This window comes from Vulpes vulpes, chromosome 4 (genome assembly GCF_048418805.1).
Source record: "Vulpes vulpes isolate BD-2025 chromosome 4, VulVul3, whole genome shotgun sequence".
NCBI classification, from domain to species: domain Eukaryota; kingdom Metazoa; phylum Chordata; class Mammalia; order Carnivora; family Canidae; genus Vulpes; species Vulpes vulpes.
Genome location: NC_132783.1, coordinates 58,941,564 through 58,963,800, shown reverse-complemented (window position 1 = coordinate 58,963,800; position 22,237 = coordinate 58,941,564). Strand labels below are relative to the sequence as shown.

Sequence of the window (22,237 nt, the reverse complement as noted above, 5' to 3'; positions counted from 1 at the left end):
TAGTTTTCTCCACAAATAAATTGATGCTTAACTTACTTTACTAAGACCAACATTGTGGTATTTCTTTTCCATTATCTTCTTCACTGGTTCCTCTTCCTTAAAGGTAATAAAGCAGAATCCACGCCTCTTATTGGTCTTGTTGTCCATAGGGAGCTCTATGGATTCCACCTGATATCAAAAAAGTTAAGTTTTAAGATCTTAGTTTGCATGTGATTGACAATAAGCACAAATTTAGTGGGAAAAATGCACAAAGAAAACATATTTGGACCTCAAATTCTATTCTGCTCTCTCCATTTATCCTAATCTTTTGAGAGAAGGCTCCAAATTAGAATACCCATTCCACCTAAAAAGTCTTCAAACCTGGGATCCCTGGGTGGCGCAGCAGTTTGGCGCCTGCCTTTGGCCCAGGGCGCGATCCTGGAGACCCGGGATCGAATCCCACGTCGGGCTCCCAGTGCATGGAGCCTGCTTCTCCCTCTGCCTGTGTCTCTGCCTATCTCTCTGTGACTATCATAAATAAAAAAAAATTTTAAAAAAAATTTAAAAAAAACGTCTTCAAACCTATTTATAAAAAACAAGCTTCACAGGGACTGACACTTGCTACCTATTTCAAGGGTCACAAACTCAAGTGACAACCAAGAACAGAAGGCAGCAATTTTAAGAAAAACAGGATAAGGTGACTGATTGCATTTAGGAAAAATCAAAGTAGTGAGGACCACTGAAAACTAGAAAACATGTAACTATTGAAGGTAAAGAGGCTGCTACTCTTGTCTTAGATGGCTACTGCCATGCAAGAAGGTAGTTCCAATGTTGCTTGCTCTTGCAAGTATTTAAGAAAAGCTAGGTATCTACATAAGTGTGGTAAGTATCTCAACCTAAATACAATCAACAAAACGTTGTTTAAATCAAGCAAAAGTTGCCTGCAGGCTGTATCTGGAACACAAGGCCACAAATTTCTCATCATAGCTTTTAATCATTAACTCACAAAAGGAATTCTGGTTTCACTAAGTCCATAATCAGCCCCATAAAATCTGCAAATACCTGTTTGTTTAAATTGAGAAGGCACTACACCCTATTCTTAATTCTTCCCTTTCCTATTTTCAATTGAATCATGTCCTTCTGTATCTCAGGTAATCCAATCTGAATTCCTTCCTCACAGTTTTTTATTTCTACTAACTTGGTAAATTCCTCAAGATACAAAATGTCATCTTGGCAGTACCCTATACCTTCGGCAATTGAGGAAAAATGCAATCATCAAATCTTCAAAGATGTGCCACAAAGGATTTACAATATCCTTCTTTCAGAGACCTGGGTGGCTCGGCGGTTGAGCATCTGCCTTTGGCTCAGGGGGTGATCCCGGAGTTCTGGGATCGAGTCCCACATCGGGCTCCCCATGGGGAGCCTGCTTCTCCCTCTGCCTATGACTGCCTCTGTTTCTCGTGAATAAATAAAATCTTTTAAACAAAAAAACAATTATCCTTCTTTCAAAACAAAGCACTTAATTAGCCCAAACTTTGTAACAACTTTTGACAATTATATTCACACTAATTTTGACAAAAACTGGGTCAAAATAGTATCACATACCTCACCAAAACCACCAAAGTACTCCCTTATTTTTTCTTCAGGTGTATCTGGAGAAAGGCCACCAACAAAAATTTTTTTAACAGGCTCTTTTGTTTTCATGGCTTTGGCCCTTTTAGGATCAATCACCTTCCCATTCAATTTATGTTCTTTCTGATCCATGACCTAAGGAAATTGAAGTTATTCATTTTAAGTATGTGTATTAATTGATTATTCGCTTACTTAAAAACTATAAATATAGCTAATGTCAGGTAAGTGTTGACTTGTTCATGACTAAACTGTCAAATTATGTGACATCAGCTAACAGAGAACAGTGTTCAACCTGTCAATAAGAACGGGGGGGGGGGGGGGGGGGGGGGGGCACAAATTTAGTTACCAGAAAACTATCTCACCTTTAACTGTCAGAAACATGAACAAAATTGCTACTTCCCTTTAGCCCAAGATATTCCAAAAATCTCTATTTGTGTGAACTTGTAACAGATCATTCTTTTAATTAGGGGGTCTTTAAGTCTCAGTATTTTTTTCCCCCAATACCATACAGAAGATATTCAGTAAATAAAGAGAACTCTTCATAGAATGTACAGGTTAAGAACTATAGTTCTTCCTTCATATACTGCAAAAGGGGAAATCACAAATGGGCAAATTAATGTATCAAACTACCCACATCTTATATTAACTGATCAGAACATGTAACACACTACCTTATCTACACTCTCCGACTCTTTAAATAGCACAAAGCCAAAACCCCTTGATCGCCCTGTGATAGGATCTAACTTCAGAGTGCAGTCTACAACTTCACCAAATTTGGAGAAGTAGTCCTTCAGATCTTTCTTTGTAGTGTCCCAGCTAAGTCCTCCTATAAACATTTTCCTGTAAAGACAAAAAGTAATATTAAAATGCTAAAAACAAACTTTAAGTACCCATAACAATACCTTTTCCAAACTGCACCAATTTACTGGGCAGTGTACATACTAACATTACTCTTCCTATATTACCACATATCAAGAACACCACATTCCATTTTTGTCAAGTTTTGCTTATTACTGCTGCATCTGCATAATTATGAAATAGTGAGAAAGCAGCAAATTCTTTTTGACTTCCCAAAACAATGTATGTAACCCTAAAATAAAAATACTACACATTTAAGACTTTCTTAAATTACAAGTTAAATATTCGTAACCGCAAAACAATTTCAGCTTCAAGTTTTGCTACTTAATTTTCATTAAACTTGTAAAAAGGCTATGTAGTCTCCAATGATCACAGCAACCAGCATGTCTATGCTGAAGCTTTCTATTTAACTAATGGTTGTCATTAACTCTTAGCACATAAAATGGAAAATTCTAAGTCTCACAATTAAGTTGTAAGCAAAGCTTTTTGATGTGCTATGAGTCTTTAATAAAGACAATAATAATTTAGTGAACAAAAATTACCCACAGACGCACAATCCACTAATTTATAGGATTTATTTACAGTAGAACCTCAGTTAACCAGCAATAAAATATTTAAACCTTGAAGATGCTAAAAGTGACAGGTGGTAAGTAGAAACCACCAGAACACTTTAAGACCAAAAATATATACTCAAAAAAAAAAAAAAAAAATTCAGGTGAAAGATTATTTTTATTACAGCAAAATGGCATAAAGCTCAGACTTGGCAACTGATTGCTTTTACATCTGCCCCCTCAACCACCCCCTAAGACCGCCCCAAAGAGCTTACACATACCTCCTACCCTTTAAAGAGACAGGACTGGAGATTTTTATTTTAAGGATAAACTGTCAGAATTTGTTATGTGAAAGCTAAAAATTTTACGGGAATAAAATCATACTTGCTCAATGATTTTTCTCATCTCTGTAACTGGGGTAGGGATGGGAAAGTGTTACTAACTTTCAGCTCCAGATAGAAAATTAAAGCAGGAAATATCTCCATCTTGTGGGCTTCTGGGATATTGCCATTGAAGCCAATTCTTCCACAAGAGGCCAATTGTGTCCCTAGAATGAGATCTCTCTCTGCTTCTCCCCTAAAGATGCCAGATTAACTGAGGTGTTACTGATCTTACTATCTTAGACCTATTTTTAGTTCTAATGACAAAATTAACTTACATTATAAACGAAGCCCTGCTTTCAGTATATACTGTGCTTCCCATTTCAGGTTAAGTTTTCAATTAGTAAATGTATCTTAATGTAAAGCTGGGCTATATTTATATGCTTAACCTTCAGGACTTCCTCTAATAAAATCTCCATGCTTAAAGTAACCCTTATTAACCCTTTTTGTATTTATAATCAAATGAATATAACAAAAACACCCATAATGTTCTATAGGTAATTTTTAATGTTTGTTTATTGTCAATTTCATGGAAAAGTTATTCTCAATTGTTTTTTCATTCAAATAATGTACCTTCTAAAATCCAATCATTGTCATTTAAATTTATGCCTTAAAATCACTTTACTTTTAAAACCTAAAGATCCAGAGCACTTTCTTCATAGTTGAAAGTTCATTAGCAACATTTACCCTTCCAAAGTAAGGACACTGCTGTATTTTTAAAGATGAGAAAGAACAAACTATAAAGCAATGACCTCTTGCTCAGGTATCCATGGCAATTCTAGAACAGAAACAGCTTCAATTAAGTTGAAAATGTTAACTACTGAATTACCACCTTCTGTAATTACAAAAATTTTCTATCAATTTTTAACAGTTTGAAATTACTTCAGCCTGAAGAGACTACAAGAACAAAAGCCTTGCTTTAAAAAACTAATGTTGAAAAAAATTAAAAAAAAAAAAAAGCTAATGTTGAAAGGCAAGAATATTTCGCCTGAACTGTTCCTCAGACATTAAGACAGAATTAGTTTTGATTTTATTTAACCAAGGCAAAGTTTATACTGGATTAAATGTCCTTGATGTAAAAGTATTTTAAAAACAAAATAATTACAAAGAAATAAATTTAAACTCCATGAATGAGGCATGTCCTATTATTATTCATAAGCCCCAAATGTTTTCACAGCATAGCAGTCAGTCTTCTTAAAACTGGATAAGCATACTAACTCATCAACTGGCCCAGCAAAGAACTCTCTCAAAACAAACTTCCCACTTTTAATACAGTCATTAGTACAGAAGTTGTTAAATGTGCCTACCTTAAGGCTAGAAGGTCACTGAAGATGCTGTCTTTCCTAAACTAACAATCAAATCCCCTTTGGACAGATTGAAAAGTCTGGTCAACTATGACTTACACATATTCCACAGAATGATTCCTATTTCTTAAAAAACTAGAGCAAAATACATAGTAAAACTTCAGCTAACCAGCACCTTTAGAGAATGAGCCAAGTATTTCACCTATAAAAAAAAAAAAAGGCCATTGCCTACCTTCTGATACCTCCCCCCAGTTGTTTTTAACCTTCATTTATTCGGGTAATTTTTCTACAACACATTACACACTTCTGCCTTCTTAAAATACAGTAATAATGATTTAAACACTGTATAGGTCGGTCACTATTAATTTATATACATTAAGCTACTACTGTACATGCCCAAAGTCTCTTTTGAAATTAGAGAACTATTAATACACTACATCTCATTTCTTAGTTCTTCTAACAAGTTCTATTTCTCATTTTTGCCAGGTTCATCATAGTTGCTGTTTAATCTACCCCACAACTTCCATTCTGTAGAGTGGGTAGCCAGCACTTGAACTTTGCAAATTTTAAGTAAACAGTCTCTGAGCAAGAGCCCAAAAGCTCTTTCAGACAAATGCACTGCCATTTTGACAGCCCAAAAGTGCTAAAGATTTAGCTGCTAACAAGGCAGGCTGCTGCACAACTGGTAACAGGTAAATACTACCATGAATACAAACTTCCAAATCCATTCCATCTTTAAGAAATGGAAAATATTGGGATCCCTGGGTGGCGCAGCGGTTTGGCGCCTGCCTTTGGCCCAGGGCGCGATCCTAGAGACCCGGGATCGAATCCCACATCGGGCTCCCAGTGCATGGAGCCTGCTTCTCGCTCTGCCTATGTCTCTGCCTCTCTCTCTCTCTGTGACTATCATAAAAAAAAAAAAAAAAAAAGGAAAATGTTAAATCCATCAAATCTTAATTCAGTGGACACACCAAGATACAGTAGTATAATACAATAAGAAAAAGCCTGTTATCTTAATTTTGGATAAATGGGAATTATCTTAGTCTCTCAGAACACTAGCACTGACACGCTTTTCCTCATATTAGGAGATGGCATACAATTTTTTTTATATTACTGTATTTTGCTTAAAGCAGGATACCTATTGTCCATCCAGATTACTTCTGCTGCCTTGAATACCAAGACTGAATTTCAAGTTGCTGTCACTCTCATAGAGATGCAAACGCTTACAGTGAGGTAGAGACAGAACTTCAAAAAAAAGCCTAACCAGCCAAGTTAAAACTACATCACTAGACTTGTTCGAGTAGCAACAGAAATGCGCTCCCCACCCTAAAACTTTAAAATTGGTCCCTAGTTGTAAAGCCAATCAACAATCCTAAAGAAAACACAGGACTTCATCTACAGTATTTTATTGATAGTTTAACTTCTTAATCCTATATATACGCTATTTAGTACCCAGAGGCAATATGATATTCAATTTTAAAACACTTAACATGGGGACACCTGGGTGGCTCAGCAGTTGAGCATCTGCCTTCAGTTCAGCAGGCGTGATCCCTCACAGGGAGTCCCACATCAGGCTCCTTGCGTGGAGCCTGCTTCTCCCTCTGTGTCTCTGCCCCTCTCGGTCTCTCATGAATAAATATTTACAAAAATTAAAAATAAACAAAACACTTAACAATTGAAATCTCCTTGCTTCTACAGATATTGATGTGATACCATATCATAATATTAAACTATGCGTAAAATTATACAACTCAGTGCGGAAAACTCTCCAAATGCTATGCAATGTCATTCAGGAATTTAGACTGCTTAGTGGGACATTCTCTTCTAAAGTAAATTTAGAGGAAGTAAGCCAAAGCACCAGTTTAAAATCCTACTTCTGCCACATACCAACTGTATGACCTTCAGGAAAACAAAAACCCAAGATTGTTTCCATAGCTGTAAATCAGAGGCCTAAGAGTAGATTTTGATTCTTTGGTAAGAATGAAATCAACAAACACAGGGGTGCTTTGCTGGCTCAGTCCACAGAGCATTTGATTCCTGAAATCAGGGTCAAGTTCAAGCCCCACGTTGAGCACAGACCTTGCTTTTAAAAAAATAGTAAAATAAGGGAGCAAATATACTTAAGTGGCACAAAAGTCTTAAACACCCCAAGTGCACATTAAAAAGTTACTTAGAAGGAGAAGAGCATAAGTTAAGTATAATTTAATAAAGCAATGTTTTCATTTACTCATTGCCTTTTTTAAAATCTGCATAGGCTATATGAAATCACCAACATTACAGGAAAAGGCCAGAATGAGGTTTTATATAAATGGATCCTAAGATTATTTTCAATACCATAAACTTAACCCAAAGTGTTTAAATATCCCATGTAAAATATACAGACTAGAAAGTAGGTTACCTAAAAAACCTCTTAAATATAGTTTAAAAACCATCTTGAGGGGCAGCCCAGGTGGCTCAGTGGTTTAGTGCTGCCTTCAGCCCAGGGCATGACCCTGGATCAAGTCCTGCATCGGGCTCCCTGCATGGAGCTTGCTTCTCCCTCTGCCTGTGTGTCTCTCTGCCTCTCTTTCTGTGTCTCTCATGAATAACTAACTAAAATCCTTAAAAAATAAAATAAAATAAATGAAAACCATCTTGATGATTTGTCTGTACTCCACATAAATGCCAATATTTAGTAAGGAATTTCAAAATATAAAAAGTAATATATATGGAGCAGTGCTGGCTGATGGAAAGGTTAATACTCCTGTTTTTTCATACCCAAAAGAAGTATTCTCTGATTATTGAGATCACTAGGTTTAGCACTCCTAAGGTCAATTAGTAGTTTATTTAAAGATACTTCTCCTTAGAAGTCTCTGTTAAACACCTTATTCAAGGTAAAATGATAAAGACCATTACATTACACTACCTCCCAATTTTGAAATAGGGCCAAAAAAATATTCTGTAACTTTCAAACACTTCCTAACAACTCATGATTTTCCATATGTAGTTTCATAACAAGTTCTGACAGTTTAAAAAAAAACACAACAGAATGTCAATCTGGTATATACTTCAAGTACATTACATGACTGGCCAATCACTGTCACCTTTTGGAGTAAGATTATTCAAGCATACCACCAATTCATTTTAAATTTTCAGTATTTTATCGTTAATATTATTCCTTTAAAATCCTAATGACAAAATATAATGAAAATCCCACCAATACATATGAAATCAGTATTTTTCCTTAGAAACCATAGATTTGAGGATTTCTATGGTGCAAAAGGTGGTTTTATTAAAGCATGGGACAGGACTTGTGGGCAGAAAGAACTGCCAGAAAGTACAAAGTTAAGTAACTACCTATAATGGGGAGCAGGGGTTACTTTTTACCACTAGATAGTACCACATGGAAGGTTAATCATTTAAGAATCTGTATTAAAAATACCTTTGGAAACAGACTGACAAGCTTTTAACGAGTCAATAAAGATTAACTCCTCCATCCTAGCATATCTCATTACTACTTCATACTTTAGAATGAACCTAAGTGACTAAAAATGATAATTAATTAGGTTGAAAATATAACAGCTAATAAAATGACAGGCTTTAAATAAACTTTAAATGTTTAACCCCCAAATCTCCCTTTTATCCTTTCATTCCAAGGAAAAAATGACTTCCTGGATTTTCACTTTTAAAATAAACTCAATCAGCTTTAGAAGGTAAACTCCCATCTACCTGAAGGTTAAGGAATGAGGTTTCCTTAACCTAGAGGTTAAGGTTCTGGTTAACTGAGATTACTACTCATTCACAGTTCTGTAGTTTTCTACTGGTAATCATTTTAGATATGAATAGTAAACTTAGAAAATGATTTTTACCTTTCTTGATAAAATCTTAGAATCTTGGAATGCTTTAAAACCACATTACTTTTTAACAGTATAAAGGAAAAACTACAGAATTTTTGATTCCATGACATTGCCTATTAGTGCTTTCTGAGTAGATTTGCGGATAGTTTTTCAGTATTTTTCTTACAAGACTAAAGGGAGGGAGAGAGAATTTCCTAGTTGTTTGAACTGTGTGGTAGTTTCAAGTCTAGATAGGCAGGAGTTTACAGGACATGACCCAATACTTAACAACTATCACGCTGATTATTGGCCAAACACTACTAGCAATACAAGTCTCCCCACCCCCAAGTAAGTCTTAAATGTCTAGCTCCAATATACACAATTTAATACTCCAGAAACTAAAACATGCTTACCTTTACTCCACAGGAGTAAATCACTGGCAGTATCAACTATTAAGGCACCGGATAAACACACACAAGCTATGAAAGCAGGCTATGTAGTCAATCTTCCTGCGGTGAGCTTTGTTTCCAACACATAGATCAGCAAACCAAGTAACAAACATGTTATATTACCTGAGACCACACTGTTGGAAGTGAAGTAACAGAAACAGATCCCACGCTTCCAGCATCCAGTTCAGTGCCCTATCTACTAAAATGTTGAAGCAGAACTAAAGTCAAATCAATCTTGGACTAACAGAAGTTATGTTTCACTCCATTTGTCAATCTGCACACACATTTGAGGTGCACAGCTTTAAATGGAATAGGAAAAAGGTTATTATTCTATTCCTTTTTAAATGCTTTCAAGCATAACATGTATCACTTGAAGACTAAAACTAATCATCCTCCGTACTGGCCACAAATCACACACCCCAATAGTAGATTCAAAACTTTCTTAAATTAGAGCAGCCTTACAGAGGACAAAACACTCAGGCAATATTAAAAATACACATTAAATATAGTTTATAGAAGTCACATGACTTGAAGGAAAAAAAAAACCAGGCTTAAGGCCAAGTATATTTATCTCAAAAGGCAGCACTGAAAAAAAACGCAATGATTTTCTCCAATTCCAAATCCTAAGGTCAGGTGATTTTTTTAGTATCTTCCATAATAGATACTTTGAAATGAAAAGAACTTAACACTCCTTCTCCCTTATATGTTCAACATCTTGAGACCTGGGAGCATCTATTTCTGCAATTTTAACACTAGAAACTTGTCAAAGGTTCCAAAGAACACTAAAATTCAGACCATCTACTCAGGGTCTCAACTTTACAGTAAACCCAACTTTACTGAATTAAAGGCCAGTAAATTAGGTATGAGACTGCTCTAAAAGCTGTTTGCTTATAAAGCAAAGTTCAGAATGCCCCAAAAGCACTTGGGTATAGATTATAATCTTAAATATTTAAAACAAATGTATGCCCATTTCTTAGAAATCAGAGAGCACTCAACCCGCAGCAAAATTAACTCACAAAATTCCCAAACAGGAAGAAATCACAGGAGCTTACTATACACTAATGGTTATAGGACTAGATCTACTGCCCTGTTATTAGAAAAGTACTGCTATACTTTGGTAACTGAACAGAATTATTTTGCTTCCTGCACAATCTAATGCAGGCAAGTCAATGTACCTACTTTATAAACTGTCTGAAAGCTAACACAGTATTATAGTTTTCCACTTATCTTGATATTTAAAAAACTCTCCTCCAGGTAGTTTGCTACATGGCATGTATATTTTGCCCAACACAAAATAACTTTAAATTACCTACCCTAAAAGAACTGCAGCCCTGGAAAGAACATGAATCCACACAAAAATGGGAAATTCCAGTGCAACTGCTTACAAGTTAAAAAAAAAAAAAAACTAGCAATGTTAAAATTGGAAAGATTAATATGAGGTGAACTCAGGAAAGCATTTTATTATGGAAATGATTAATTATTCCAAAGGTCTGAACTGTGGAAACATCCACGAAGATACATAACAGGCATACCCTAAGAATAGCTGTTTATTCTTATATTCAACATAAAATAAACCTTGAGTGCACAACAAACTCATTTTTAAAATTTTAATGATCATATTCTAATAACTTCACTCTCAAGTTAAAATCGTGAAAAGGAATGCACACAGAAATGTGTTTAAAGAAACTCAATTCGGATGATTTTGTATCTAGTAAAGCCAGTCTTATTCTCACTCCTGGGACTGTTATCAAACTGCTGCACAATTTCCCTCAAACTGGGAGACAGAAAAAGGAACAGATAGAGAGTGACAAGTGCACACACACCAAAAAGAAAAACAAGGATATCTGTAACAGGACAAGGCTGGGTGATTAAGCAGTAATTTTAAAAAGTCAAATATTACACTTTAAATGTAAACTTGCTTAACTTAAAATGAACCTCAGTTAAATCCTATTTTCAGTGAATGAAAATAGGTCACAATCTAAAACATTCACTAACTTATAAATATTCAATTGACCATTTTTCCTAAGAGGTCATTCAAAAAACTTTAAGGTTACATTATTGGGTAGTAACAGAGCAAAAATAATTCTACAAGAATCGTTAACAGTGATCTCAAGTTTATGGTCCCTTCTAATCACTGAAAATGCTTGCTTACATAAGATTTGAAATATGTAATGGAGTAAAAAAGAATCAGGTATAGTGACAGTTTAATCTGATTTAGTTTGCCACGATTAGCTAGCAGTGAAAATGAACTGTAACAGTGCCAAACAGATTAATTTTCATGAAAAACATTTTATTCTGTATGTCACATTCTGACCCCAGTCTTCTTTTTACTTTTCCCTTTTGCCTATTTCCAGTCTGCTTTATCTGCAATATAAAACCGGACAGATTTCAGTGGATGAGAATACAGTAGTAAGTAAATACTGTGTAAAATTTAAATGTTATCCCAATTGGGCTCTTAAAACAGAATGTAGTTTGTACAGCTAAGTCAACTTTCTACAAATTATTACTGGCCCTCTAAACTCCAACGATGGAGAACACAAACTCCTGGAAAACTCAAAACGTAATCAATCCTAAAAGCAAAAAGACTGACATTTAGGGGAAAGGAAGGATAAAAAGAATAATCTACCATCCTTCCATAGAGAAGTCATGAAATTTAAGAGACATGTGAACCAACCAACTGTAATTAACATTGCAAACATCACACTGAAAATTTAAAATCTGGTAAAGCTGTAGTGAAAAGCCACACCAGCCCGCCTCTGAATAATACATATCCAATTGTTATTAAAGTTCCACTTACAAATATGGTTGGGAGATAAAATACACTTGTGCATAATGCATATAAACACTACTCTAAAAATTGTTCTACTTTTCACATATCCAGAATATTTCTGTATAGCATGCAAGACATTTTAAACACACAAGAGTTTATATCAAGTAACCTTCAAACTTAACATTAAACTTAGAATTTCAACAAAAATATTTGTCTTAAAAAAAAAAATCAAATCTGAAATCATGGTAATATTTTTTCTTGTTCAAACATGTTACTAACTTTATTGTTTTAATTTAACCAAATCACAATTACATGCATTACCACAGACCAAAACCCATGTAATGGCATCTATTTTGCCCAAAGATCACACACATGCCTAAAAAAAGATTTTATATCCCAGGCACAAGACATCCTACTGTACTATGTCTAGAATTTCCTGGGGATCAATGGGCAACTAATCAATACACAGCCTCTCATGTTATGACTATTGAAACCTTTATAATACAGAAATAAAATTTAAAAGTTTTACCATTCTTCCCGCTGTGCCGTCGCTGCTTCAGAGTGTCGTGGGGAGGAGTTTGAATGGCTAGGGAATTAACAACCGGTACAGCAACCAATCAAAATTCTAGTTTTAGTTTTTGACATTGTTAGGGCTAAAAACTTTAATTCATTTACACTTCAGTTCAACAGTAGGAAACTATAAGGGTAGCAGCTTTGTGATTTGAAAAAACAGGGCTAAAGCCTGCCCCAAACAGCAAGTTATACAATTAATCATTTTGGTGCCTCTGTCCAAAGAACAGAATTCAGAAAGAAAAACCAAAATGTTGAAGGCTTAAGTTTCCCAATATTTAACATTCTTTTCTTATACTGTATGTAATTTAAAATTAAGTAAAGCTAGTTTCCCACCCCACCGCCATTCTCCCAAAGCCAGCGCAATCAGCCTGACAAGTCCGCCTGGGCTGAGATTAAACTCGACATTCTAAAGTGCTTCCCTTTCCCACCCTCCAAATCTTGTGCTCCTTCCCAATAAAGGAAATCGTTTTCTAATACTGGATAAAAGCGACATTTTATTGCTTTTCCACACCTTTCTTCTTGTTAATAGTGAAGGAAAAGAAGAATCACACATACACACCCCCACATTACAAAAGGGAATGGATGCGTTAATCCAAGATCAGCGATCAGTAACGGGAATAAGAAAACCTAGCCAAGAGCCCCGATTTAGTCCCTCCTGGTAACTCCTCTGTTGTTATGCTCCCGCTCCCAAATACTGCATTCTAATATACCAAATGCAGCTCAAATAGCATATACAACTTATTCCAATTGGAGGGAACAAGTCAGTACTTAAAAACCTGCAAAAAAAAAAAAAATCATGCCATACCACAATAAAGGATTTGTTCATTTTATCAAAGACGGATGGTAGGCCTCCTTTAAGAGTGGGTAAGAGAGCGGGAAGGAGAAATCAAGAGAGACCAAAAAGGATCCTAGGCACGGGGGTGGGGTTAAAAAAAATGGAAGCTGCACATAAAAAGTAAGGTTACAATCTGTAAGAACAGTTGGGGAAGCCAATAGCTGAGGGCGCGAAAACGGTGCGCGGATAGAATAACTCCGCGGGATGGGGGAAGGGTAGCCAGCAAGCTGGAGGTAGAAACAGCTCCACAGTCAAGTGCAGGCCCCGCCGACAAGGAACTTAACGAAAGCCCATGGAGCAAAACCAACGCAACGACAGGCGACTCAGGGAATATCACCAGGCCCAATATGTTCCATAGGCTGAAAAGTAGGGCCTAAGTACGCAAGTGGTTCGATAGTGTATTGTGGAAAAAAGAGATCGAGGCCAAACTTCTCCGAAATACAAAACACATTCGGCCTGAAGCCGAGGGGGGAGGAGCAGAGTGGGCAGCTTACGCGGTCCCCAAAGCATGTGCTTATAAAGAATCGCATCGTCTCGGGACGCTACAGTGGAAGCACCAAATAAGCCGTAGTTGTCTCGGCATAAAAGCTTCTGTGTCGATCTGTATGCTCGGGACCTTAATAAAACGAGGAAGGGAGAGGACAGGAGAGCAAGAAAAAAGGCACCCCTAGACAGGCGGGAAAAAATCCTGGCGGCTAAGTCAGTGGGAGGAGACCCACGGCGAGGGAGGGAAAGAGGGCGGGCCAGGGAGCAGCATGGTGACGGCTAAAGGTGGAAACGTGTGTGATGGGGGAGGGGGCGATAAGCGGGCAGGGGGAGAAGGAAACGCAAGCCCCGGGGGACCCGGCGAAGAGAAGGGGAGCACTGTGCAAGGAGACTGCACGGGGGACTGGAGGACAGGCGGAGAGCGGGAACGAGGCCTAATGGCGGGGGATAGGGAGGGGGAGGGGGACTAGTTGGGCCTGACTATCCCGGGTCGCCCCTTACTCACCCTTCATCCTCCTCATTCTTACTGGCATCGATCTTCGCCCCTTCCGACTCGGCGCTGCCCCCTTCGGTGCCTCCAGCCGCGGTTCCGCCCCCGGTCCCGGCTCCACTTCCCGCCGCCGCCGCTGCCCCCTGCGCCGCCGCCACCATGGCTCCCTCCTGCTCGCCCGCCGAGCCGCCTACCGCCGCCGTTGCCGCCGCCGCCGCCCCGTCCCCGCCGAACTGCTCCTCCGACATAGTGCTACTGCCTCCGCCGCCGCCGAGACTACACCCGCCGCTGCCGCGAACCGAAACTAGCAGCAAAGTAATCCCCGCCGCTGCCGCGCGCCCGCTCCACCGCGCGAAGCACACAACAAGACAGAGAAGGCGCGCGCGGCTGCAAAGGCTCCTGCGCCTCTCCCTGGCCTGCCCCCCTCGCCTCCCACACTCGCGCAGCGCGCACTCCCGCTCTCTCTAGCTGCACTAAAAAAGAATAAGCAGCAGCGGCGGCCGCTCTTGCCTCCTCCTCGCTTTAATGGCGCCGCCGCGGACCACCTAAAATGGCCGACGGAAGAACGGCGCGTCCCGGTCACGTGACGCGAGAGCGCGCCCTTTGCGCCTCCCCGCCCCCTCTACCGCTGGCTTTTTTCCTCTTCCTGCTCAGGCCCGCCCTCCCGTTCGCTCTTGTACCTTCCTCTCACGCGCCGCGCCGCACAGCGTGGGGCCTTTAAAAGGAACCGGAAATTGCGTTCGATGAGACGGCCGCGCGGGGACCATCGAGAACAAGGAACGTTGTTTGGAAGGCGCAGCTAGAGGCGCCCCTTCCTTCGCCCCCGCCCTTCCGAGCGTTCCCGGAGTCGGCCCAGCCACCGGCCCCCGGCGGCGGGAGCTGCGGCGTGAGGCCGGGGTGTGGCGGCGCCTCCCTGGAGGCGACCGTGTCCCGCGCGCCTGCGGCGTAACGCGGGGGGGGGGGGGGGGGGCGCGCGCCCAGCGGCTCCGTCCGTCCTGTAGCGCCCATCCCTGGGAAAGAGGCTGCCGTGGGGTGGTGGCCCCGAGTCGCTGGCCCTGTGCGCCGCGGCCCCTGGGACGCCGGGCTCCCGACGGCCGAGCAGTGCGCGCGCACGGGCTGTCGCAGCTCCGTCGCCCGCGACCGGGTGACATTGAGGTTCCTCCGGCCGCCCCGCTACCGACCCCGGGCGGGCAGGCTGAGGCCGCTGGCGATTAGGGCTTTTCATTTTTCTTTTAAAGTTGCTTTCCAAGTAAGAGGTTTGCTTGTCCGCTTTTCTCCTGAAATTTTTCGTCAAAAGAAGCAGGTAACTAGCACATTTTGAAGATCCTAGAACCTGCCACAACTCTTTGACGCTACTGAGTTGAGGAGTGCGTTCGGTCAGCCAGAGGTTCATTTGATTTCATGTTTTGTGGTCCTTGTACTAGATAAAATGCTTAAATGCTGTGAGTCATCTTTACACAGTTTCTGAGCTTGCTGTGTTTGGGGGTTTGGCTTTTAAAAGAACCGCTAAGCGTCTCATGCAGGGTAACATTAAAGTTCTTTTATAGACCTATTACAGATCCCAGATGTCGTGACTGGAAACTGGATTATTCGGGCTTTGTGATTTGCAGCTTCCTGCAGCACACCTAGAAGAAAGTGAAGTTTCTGGGTACTCCTTTTTTTTTTTTTTTTTTTTTTTATTCATTCATGAGAGACACAGGCAGAGGGAGAAGCAGGCTCCATGCAGGGAGCCCGAGGTGGGACTCCAAAGGCAGGCGCTAAACCGCTGAGCCACCCAGGGGTCCCCTCTAGATACTCCTTTAATCAACAAGTAATTACTTGCTGCTGTGGCATGTGTCCAGGCACCTGGAAACAAAGACTAGTGCAAAATACAGCAAAGAACCCCGAATAAATATTTTTTCACTATGTAATTAAGTAAATGTATTAACTGGATGCTGTCCAAAAATCTCAAAACGATTTAAAATACCTAATTTTTTATTAAGCTAGCACAATCTGCCTTAATAATTAAAATTAAGGAATACAAATAAATTCTGAAAATATCTTAAAATCTTGGGCACACGGGTAGCTCAGCGGTTGGCTCAGGTCGCGGTCCTGGGATGGAGTCCCACATTGGGCTCCCCAAAGGGAACCTGCTTCTCCCTCTGCCTAAGTCTCTGCCTCTCTCCATGTGTCGCTCATGAATAAATAAACAAATAATAAGATCTGGGGATGCCTGGGTGGCTCCGGTTGAGCGTCCGCCTTCCGCCCCCCCCCCCCCCCCCCCCCCCCCCCCGTGTGATCCTGGAGTCCCTGGATGGAGTCCTGCTTCCGGCTCCCTGCAGGGAGCCTGCTTCTCCCTCTGCCTGTGTCCCTGCCTCTCTCTCTCTCTCTCATGAATAATAAAATATTTTAAAAAAAAATAAATCTTAACCAAATTCTTATGTTAAGCAAATCATACACAGGCAATGCCAAGAACATGCCTTAAACCAAGTGGTAGTGACTTCAGGTATGTCTCCACTTATCAAAACAGCCTAGGGAAAAAAAAAAAAACAGCCTAGGAGAAAGTTGATCTTGGGCTCAAGTGAATATTTCAATTTACAGACAGCTAGGAGGTCTCCTGAATACTTTCTGTCTTTAAGAGAGTTCCTAGGGCACCTGAATGGCTCAGTCAGTTGAGTTTGGGACTCTTGGTTTCTCCTCAGAATCTTGAGGTCAAGCCCAGCATTAGGTTCTGGGCTTAGCCTGGAACCTGCTTGAGATTTTTCTCCCTCTCCTTCTGTCCTTCCCCTGACCCCCCACATGGTGCTCCCTCTCTTAAATCTTTAAAAAAAAAAATTTATTTTTAAGACAGCTTTACACATGCCCATCTTTTGGTAATAGGGTTTCCGCAAAGGTTCATTTTAATTCACATGTAGCCCCTGAAGCTTCTGGACTTCTTGAAATTTATATTGAAAATTCCAGAAAACCTAAGAATGATTTTAAAGCTAGCACATTTACTATATTATCACATACCCTTACTTATTATGGTCTGAATCTCTGCATTCTATGCTTTTCTGTTCACCCAACATTCCTCTTAGAAGTCCTTAACTTCAACCTTAATTCTTTTCACATTCCTTATCTACCTAGTAAAACTTCTGTTCATCCTTTGAAAACCCAATCAAATGTTATGACTTCTGTGAAGCCTTCCCAGGCTCTGAGGCAGATTTAAAAAAAAAAAAAAAAAAAAAAGATTTATTTATTTATGAGAGAGAGAGGCAGGCTCTGTGCCAGGAGCCCGATGTGGGACTTCATCCCGGAACTCCAGGATCACACCCTGAACCAAAGGCAGACGCTCAACCACTGAGCCACCCAGGCGTCCCTGTTATTTGTTTCAAAGATTTTTTTTTTTTAATTTATTTGAGGGAGAGAGAACGCAAGCAGAAGGAGAGACAGAGAGACAGACCTAGGAGCCTGACAGGGGAGCTAAATCCTAGGACCCTGAGATTATGACCTGAGCTAAAGTCAGACACTTAACTGACTGAGCCACCCAGGTGCCCCTTACTTCTGTTATCCTAAACATGCAGTTGTACTAGTCCATGAATTCCTTGGGAGCAAAGATAATGTGTTCTGTGTGTGCTCCGTACCTCACACGCACACTTACACATATAACAGACACTCAGTGATTGCTAGTTGAATTACTGAATGAGAAAATATAAGATTATTTCCCAGTAGCTAGGTTCACAGCCTCTTACGCAAACTGGGTGTGCTTCCAGAGACATAAAAGGCTCCTCTCCCCACCATCCATCGCACTTCGTCTCAGGCATAAAAACCACTTGCTGATGCATGAAATTCCTTAAAAAGGAAAAAAAAAAACTCATTGTGTTGCACAGTCATAAGAATGTAGTAGTGTTTAAGTCACTGAAGACTACTGAAGACTGGTCCAAGCCATTATAAGGAAGCAATATTTCCTCTCGATATCCATTACATTAAATATTCCATTGCTTCAGGTTCCCAGTGTGTGTGACTTTTTTTTTTAAGATTTTATTTATTTATTCATGAGATAGAGAGGCAGAAGGAGAAGGAGTCTCCCTGCAGGGAGCCCAATGTGGAATTCAATCTCAGGACCCTGGGATCAGGACCTGAGCCAAAGGCAGAGTCTCAACCACTGAGCCACCCAGGTGCCCCTCCCTGTGTATTTCAGATAACACACTGAAATACTGGATCTTCATTGAATTCTGCCTTTGTGAAGCAATAACTGCAGGGAAAGAAGAGTACTTGTAAAAAGGCAAACAAGTTTGTTTGAATTTTAAACTGGAATCACTTTTACCCAGAACTAGATATATAAGAGCCATGGTTTTGATCTGCTAAATACACTCTTTACAGGGGACAAGCATATCCTTTGCTCACATTTTTAAAAGTGGAACATGCATTCCATTCAGCAACCTGGAATAAACTGTCTAGAAGAAAAAGAACCCATTTCCTATACAAGGTATCATATTTGAGCCTCTTCTACAACCATTTAGCCATCTACTCATTTGCAGAACACCCTCAGTAAGATTCAAGCCTGTGATTTTAAGTGAAGTAGCCAATTGCCCAAACTGAACATTCTCTATTACCAGTCCTGGTTGTCCGGAAGCTCTCCCTTCACCTAGAGAACATAGAGGCCCCACCATTGTGAACTCTCAGATTTCCAGCAAATCTATTGTAGAATCTTGAGTTATGTTTAACCACAGGGGTGTCAATAGGATGCCTTTAGACTCAAAGGAAACCTAGCTCAAGGATTCCAACAATAAGGAAATTTAATCATTCCACTCCAGACCTACATATCCAACTGCCTCCATAATGTCTCCTCTTGGATATCCCACAGGTATCTCAACCCTGAGATGTCCAAAATTGAACTCCACTTTCTCTACATATCAACTTCTTTAGACTTCCTTTTCTCAGTAAATGACATCTCCACTCACTCATGTGCTCCTGGAAAAAATCAGGAGTCCTTGGTATCACCCCCTCCATCCAATCGTACTTCCAAAATATGTCTCGATTCATCTAAATGCTTCGTAAATAGTGGTGCCATTCCTAGTTAAATATATTCACATTCAACCATGTACCACATGTCACAGATACATTTCTGGTGCTAGGAATATAACTCACCAAAACAGCAAGGTCTTTAATCTCAAGGAGCTACATTCCAGTAAGAGAAAGAAACAAGAGACAAAACAAATATGTAATAGTGATTGGAAGAAAAATAATGAGTAAGGCACTAGAGATTGCTATTTTAGGTAGGGTAGTCTGAGAAGATTCTTCAAGGAGGGAAGTTTTTCAGTAGAACCCTCACAGAAGTGAGACAGAAAAACATACACATACTTAGGGAAGACAAAGTGTGCTTGACACTTTCAATGAATGATGGAGGCCAGTGTAGCTGAATAGAGCAAAGGGAAGAAAGTGTAGTAGATCATACCTATGAGGTATCCAGAACAAGATCACCCAGGGCCTTGTTTTTTTTGTTTTTGTTTTTTAAGATTTTTTTTTTTTCCATGAGAGACACAGAGAGAGACAGAGGCAGAGGGAGAAGCAGGCTCCATGCAGGGAGCCTGATGTGGGACTCAATCCCGGGGTCTCCAAGATCACACCCTGGGCTGAAGGCCATGCTAAACCGCTGAGCCACCCAGGCTGCCCCACCCAGGGCCTTGTAAGCTGTGGTGGTTAGCATTTTGCTTTTATTTTAAATGTGAGGAGAAACTATTAGAGGTTTTGAGCCAGAGAAAAACATGATTTAAATGTTAAGTGGCCAGAGGGATCCCTGGGTGGCACAGCGGTTTAGTGCCTGCCTTTGGCCCAGGGCACGATCCTGGAGACCCGGAATCGAATCCCACGTCGGGCTCCCCGTGCATGGAGCCTGCTTCTCCCTCTGCCTATGTCTCTGCCCCTCTCTCTCTCTCTCTCTCTGTGTGACTATCATAAATAAATTTTTAAAAAAAATTTTAAAAAAAATAAATAAATAAATGTTAAGCGGCCAGAATAATCCAGATAATTCTGAATGTTGTATAGACCATGGACTGAGAGAGGCTATCAGGGAAATGAATTAGAAGGCCACTATCGTAAAGTCTCTCATGGTTGATTTCTTTTGGCAAGAGACAAATCTACAAATAGGGTGTTATTTACATGTGGTCATTTTTCTTTGAATGATGTTTTCAACAAAGAAAAACATGCTCTAAAGATGTTCAACATCACTTATTGTCAGGGAAATGCAAATCAAAACCACAATGAGATATCACCTCACACCTGTCAGAATGGCTAAAACCAAAAACACAAGAAACAAGTGTTGGTGAAGATGTGGAGAAAAAGGAATCCTTGTGCACTGTTGGTGGGAGTGCAAACTGGTGCAGCCCCTGTAGGAAACAGTATGGAGTTCCTTAAAAAGTTAAAAATAGAACTACCATATGATTTAGTAATTCCACTACTAAGTATTTACCCAAAAAATATAAGAACACTAATTTGAAAAGATAAGTGCACCCCAATGTTTATAGCAGCATTATTTTCATTATTTATGTTATTTACAATAGCCAAAATATGGAAGCAGCCCGAGTGTCTATCAATCAATAGATGAATGGATAAAGAAGATGTGAGAAATATATATACACTTATGTACATATATATGGAATATTACTAAGCCATTTAAAAAGTATGAAATCTTATCATTTGCAACAACATGGATGGATCTAGAGAATATAATGCTAAGCGAAGTAAGTCAGAGAAAGACAAATACCATACGATTTCACTCAAGCAATTTAAGAAACAAAGGAAAAAAAGATAAGCCAAGAAATAGCCTCTTTTTTCCCCCAAGATTTTATTTATTTTAGAGAGAGAAAGCAAGAGAGAGCATGAGTAGGGCGGAAGAGGAAGAAGCAGGCTTCTCTGCTGAGCAGGGAGCCAACTGTAGGGCTCAATTCCAAACCCTGAGATCATGACCTAAGCCAAAGGTAGACACTACCAACTGAGCCATCCAGACACCCAGAGAAAACTGACTCTTAACTATAGAGAACAAAGTAATAGTTACCAAAGGGGAGGGGTGGGGAGACAGGTGAAATAGATGAAGGGGATTATGAGTACACTAATCCTGATGAGCACTGAGAAATGTATAAAATTGTTGAATCATTGTATGGTATACCTGAAACAAATATAGCACGGTATGTTAACTATCCTGGATTTAAGGGGTTTTTTTGTTGTTGGTTTTTGTCTTTGTTTTTTAGATTGTATTTATTTATTCATGAGAGACACAGAGAGAGAGAGAGAGAGAGAGAGAGGCAGAGACATAGGCAGAGGGAGAAGCAGGCTCCTTACAGGGAGCCCGACGTGGAACTCGATCCCGGAACTCTAGGATCATGCCCTGAGCAAAAGGCAGAAGCTCAACCACTGAGCCATTCACGTGTCCCAACTATACTGGATTTAAAATAAAATATAGAAAATGAAAGAAAAACATGCTCTTATGACAAGAGATCATTAAAATAAGAATCGGGAAGCCTGCGTGGTGGTTCAGTAGGTTAAGCCTCTGCTTTCAGGCTCCCTGCTCAGAGGGGGAGTCTGCTTCTCCCTCTCCATCTGCCCCTCCTCCTGCTTGTGCTCTCTCTCAAATAAATGAATAAAATATTTTAAAAAAATAAATAAAATAAGAATTGGATTAATGTAACTGATAACATTTGCGATAAAGAATAAGACCAGCATTTTCATTAAATTCAGTATTTTTTTTCTTCTTTTTCTCCCCCTTTCTGCAGTTCTAGGATGAAATTTTGGTTAGTTGCTGCAGTCAGGTTTTATCCAGAGCCTCTTTATAATCCTGCCTCAGGCACTGCAATAAGTACAATATTTTTTTAGGCTTATATTTTTTTAGTAATTTCTACACCCAACATGGGGCCTGAACTCAGGACCCTGAGATGAAGAATCACATACTTTTCCACCAGGTGCCCCAATAAGTACAATATTTTGACTTGAACTCTGGCATCTTGGATACACTAGACATCTTTCTTTTCCCAGGTACCAAGACTGAAGCCAAATAGTATCAGGTTTTGCCTCATAACATATTTTTAAAGTTGTTTTAGCTGCTAATTTTATAATTGTCCGACTTAGTTTGTAGAAGCTACAGTTCTAGAGAATACTTAC

The 22,237-nt window shown here is 39.8% G+C and overlaps 1 protein-coding gene across 7 annotated transcripts in view; it reads right to left on the bottom strand.

The window, feature by feature from the left end:
* Window positions 1–14,658, bottom strand: part of HNRNPD (heterogeneous nuclear ribonucleoprotein D) — an 18,088-nt gene extending 3,430 nt beyond the window's left edge. For 5 of the 7 annotated variants that reach the window (XR_003234946.2, XR_003234947.2, XM_025998204.2 and 2 more), the window contains exons 1-5: window positions 14,138–14,658; window positions 12,268–12,324; window positions 2,283–2,451; window positions 1,585–1,746; window positions 37–168 (exon numbers count right to left, since the gene is read on the bottom strand). Coding sequence is in view for 5 of the 7 variants with exons in the window: in XM_025998204.2 (XP_025853989.1) it covers window positions 37–168; window positions 1,585–1,746; window positions 2,283–2,451; window positions 12,268–12,324; window positions 14,138–14,370 (753 nt within the window). In the remaining 2 variants the exon portion in view is untranslated. The remainder of the gene's footprint in view (window positions 1–36; window positions 169–1,584; window positions 1,747–2,282; window positions 2,452–12,267; window positions 12,325–14,137) is intronic. The other 2 variants (XM_025998205.2, XM_025998207.2) reach the window with 1 other exon arrangement.
* Window positions 14,659–22,237: the final 7,579 nt, after the last annotated feature.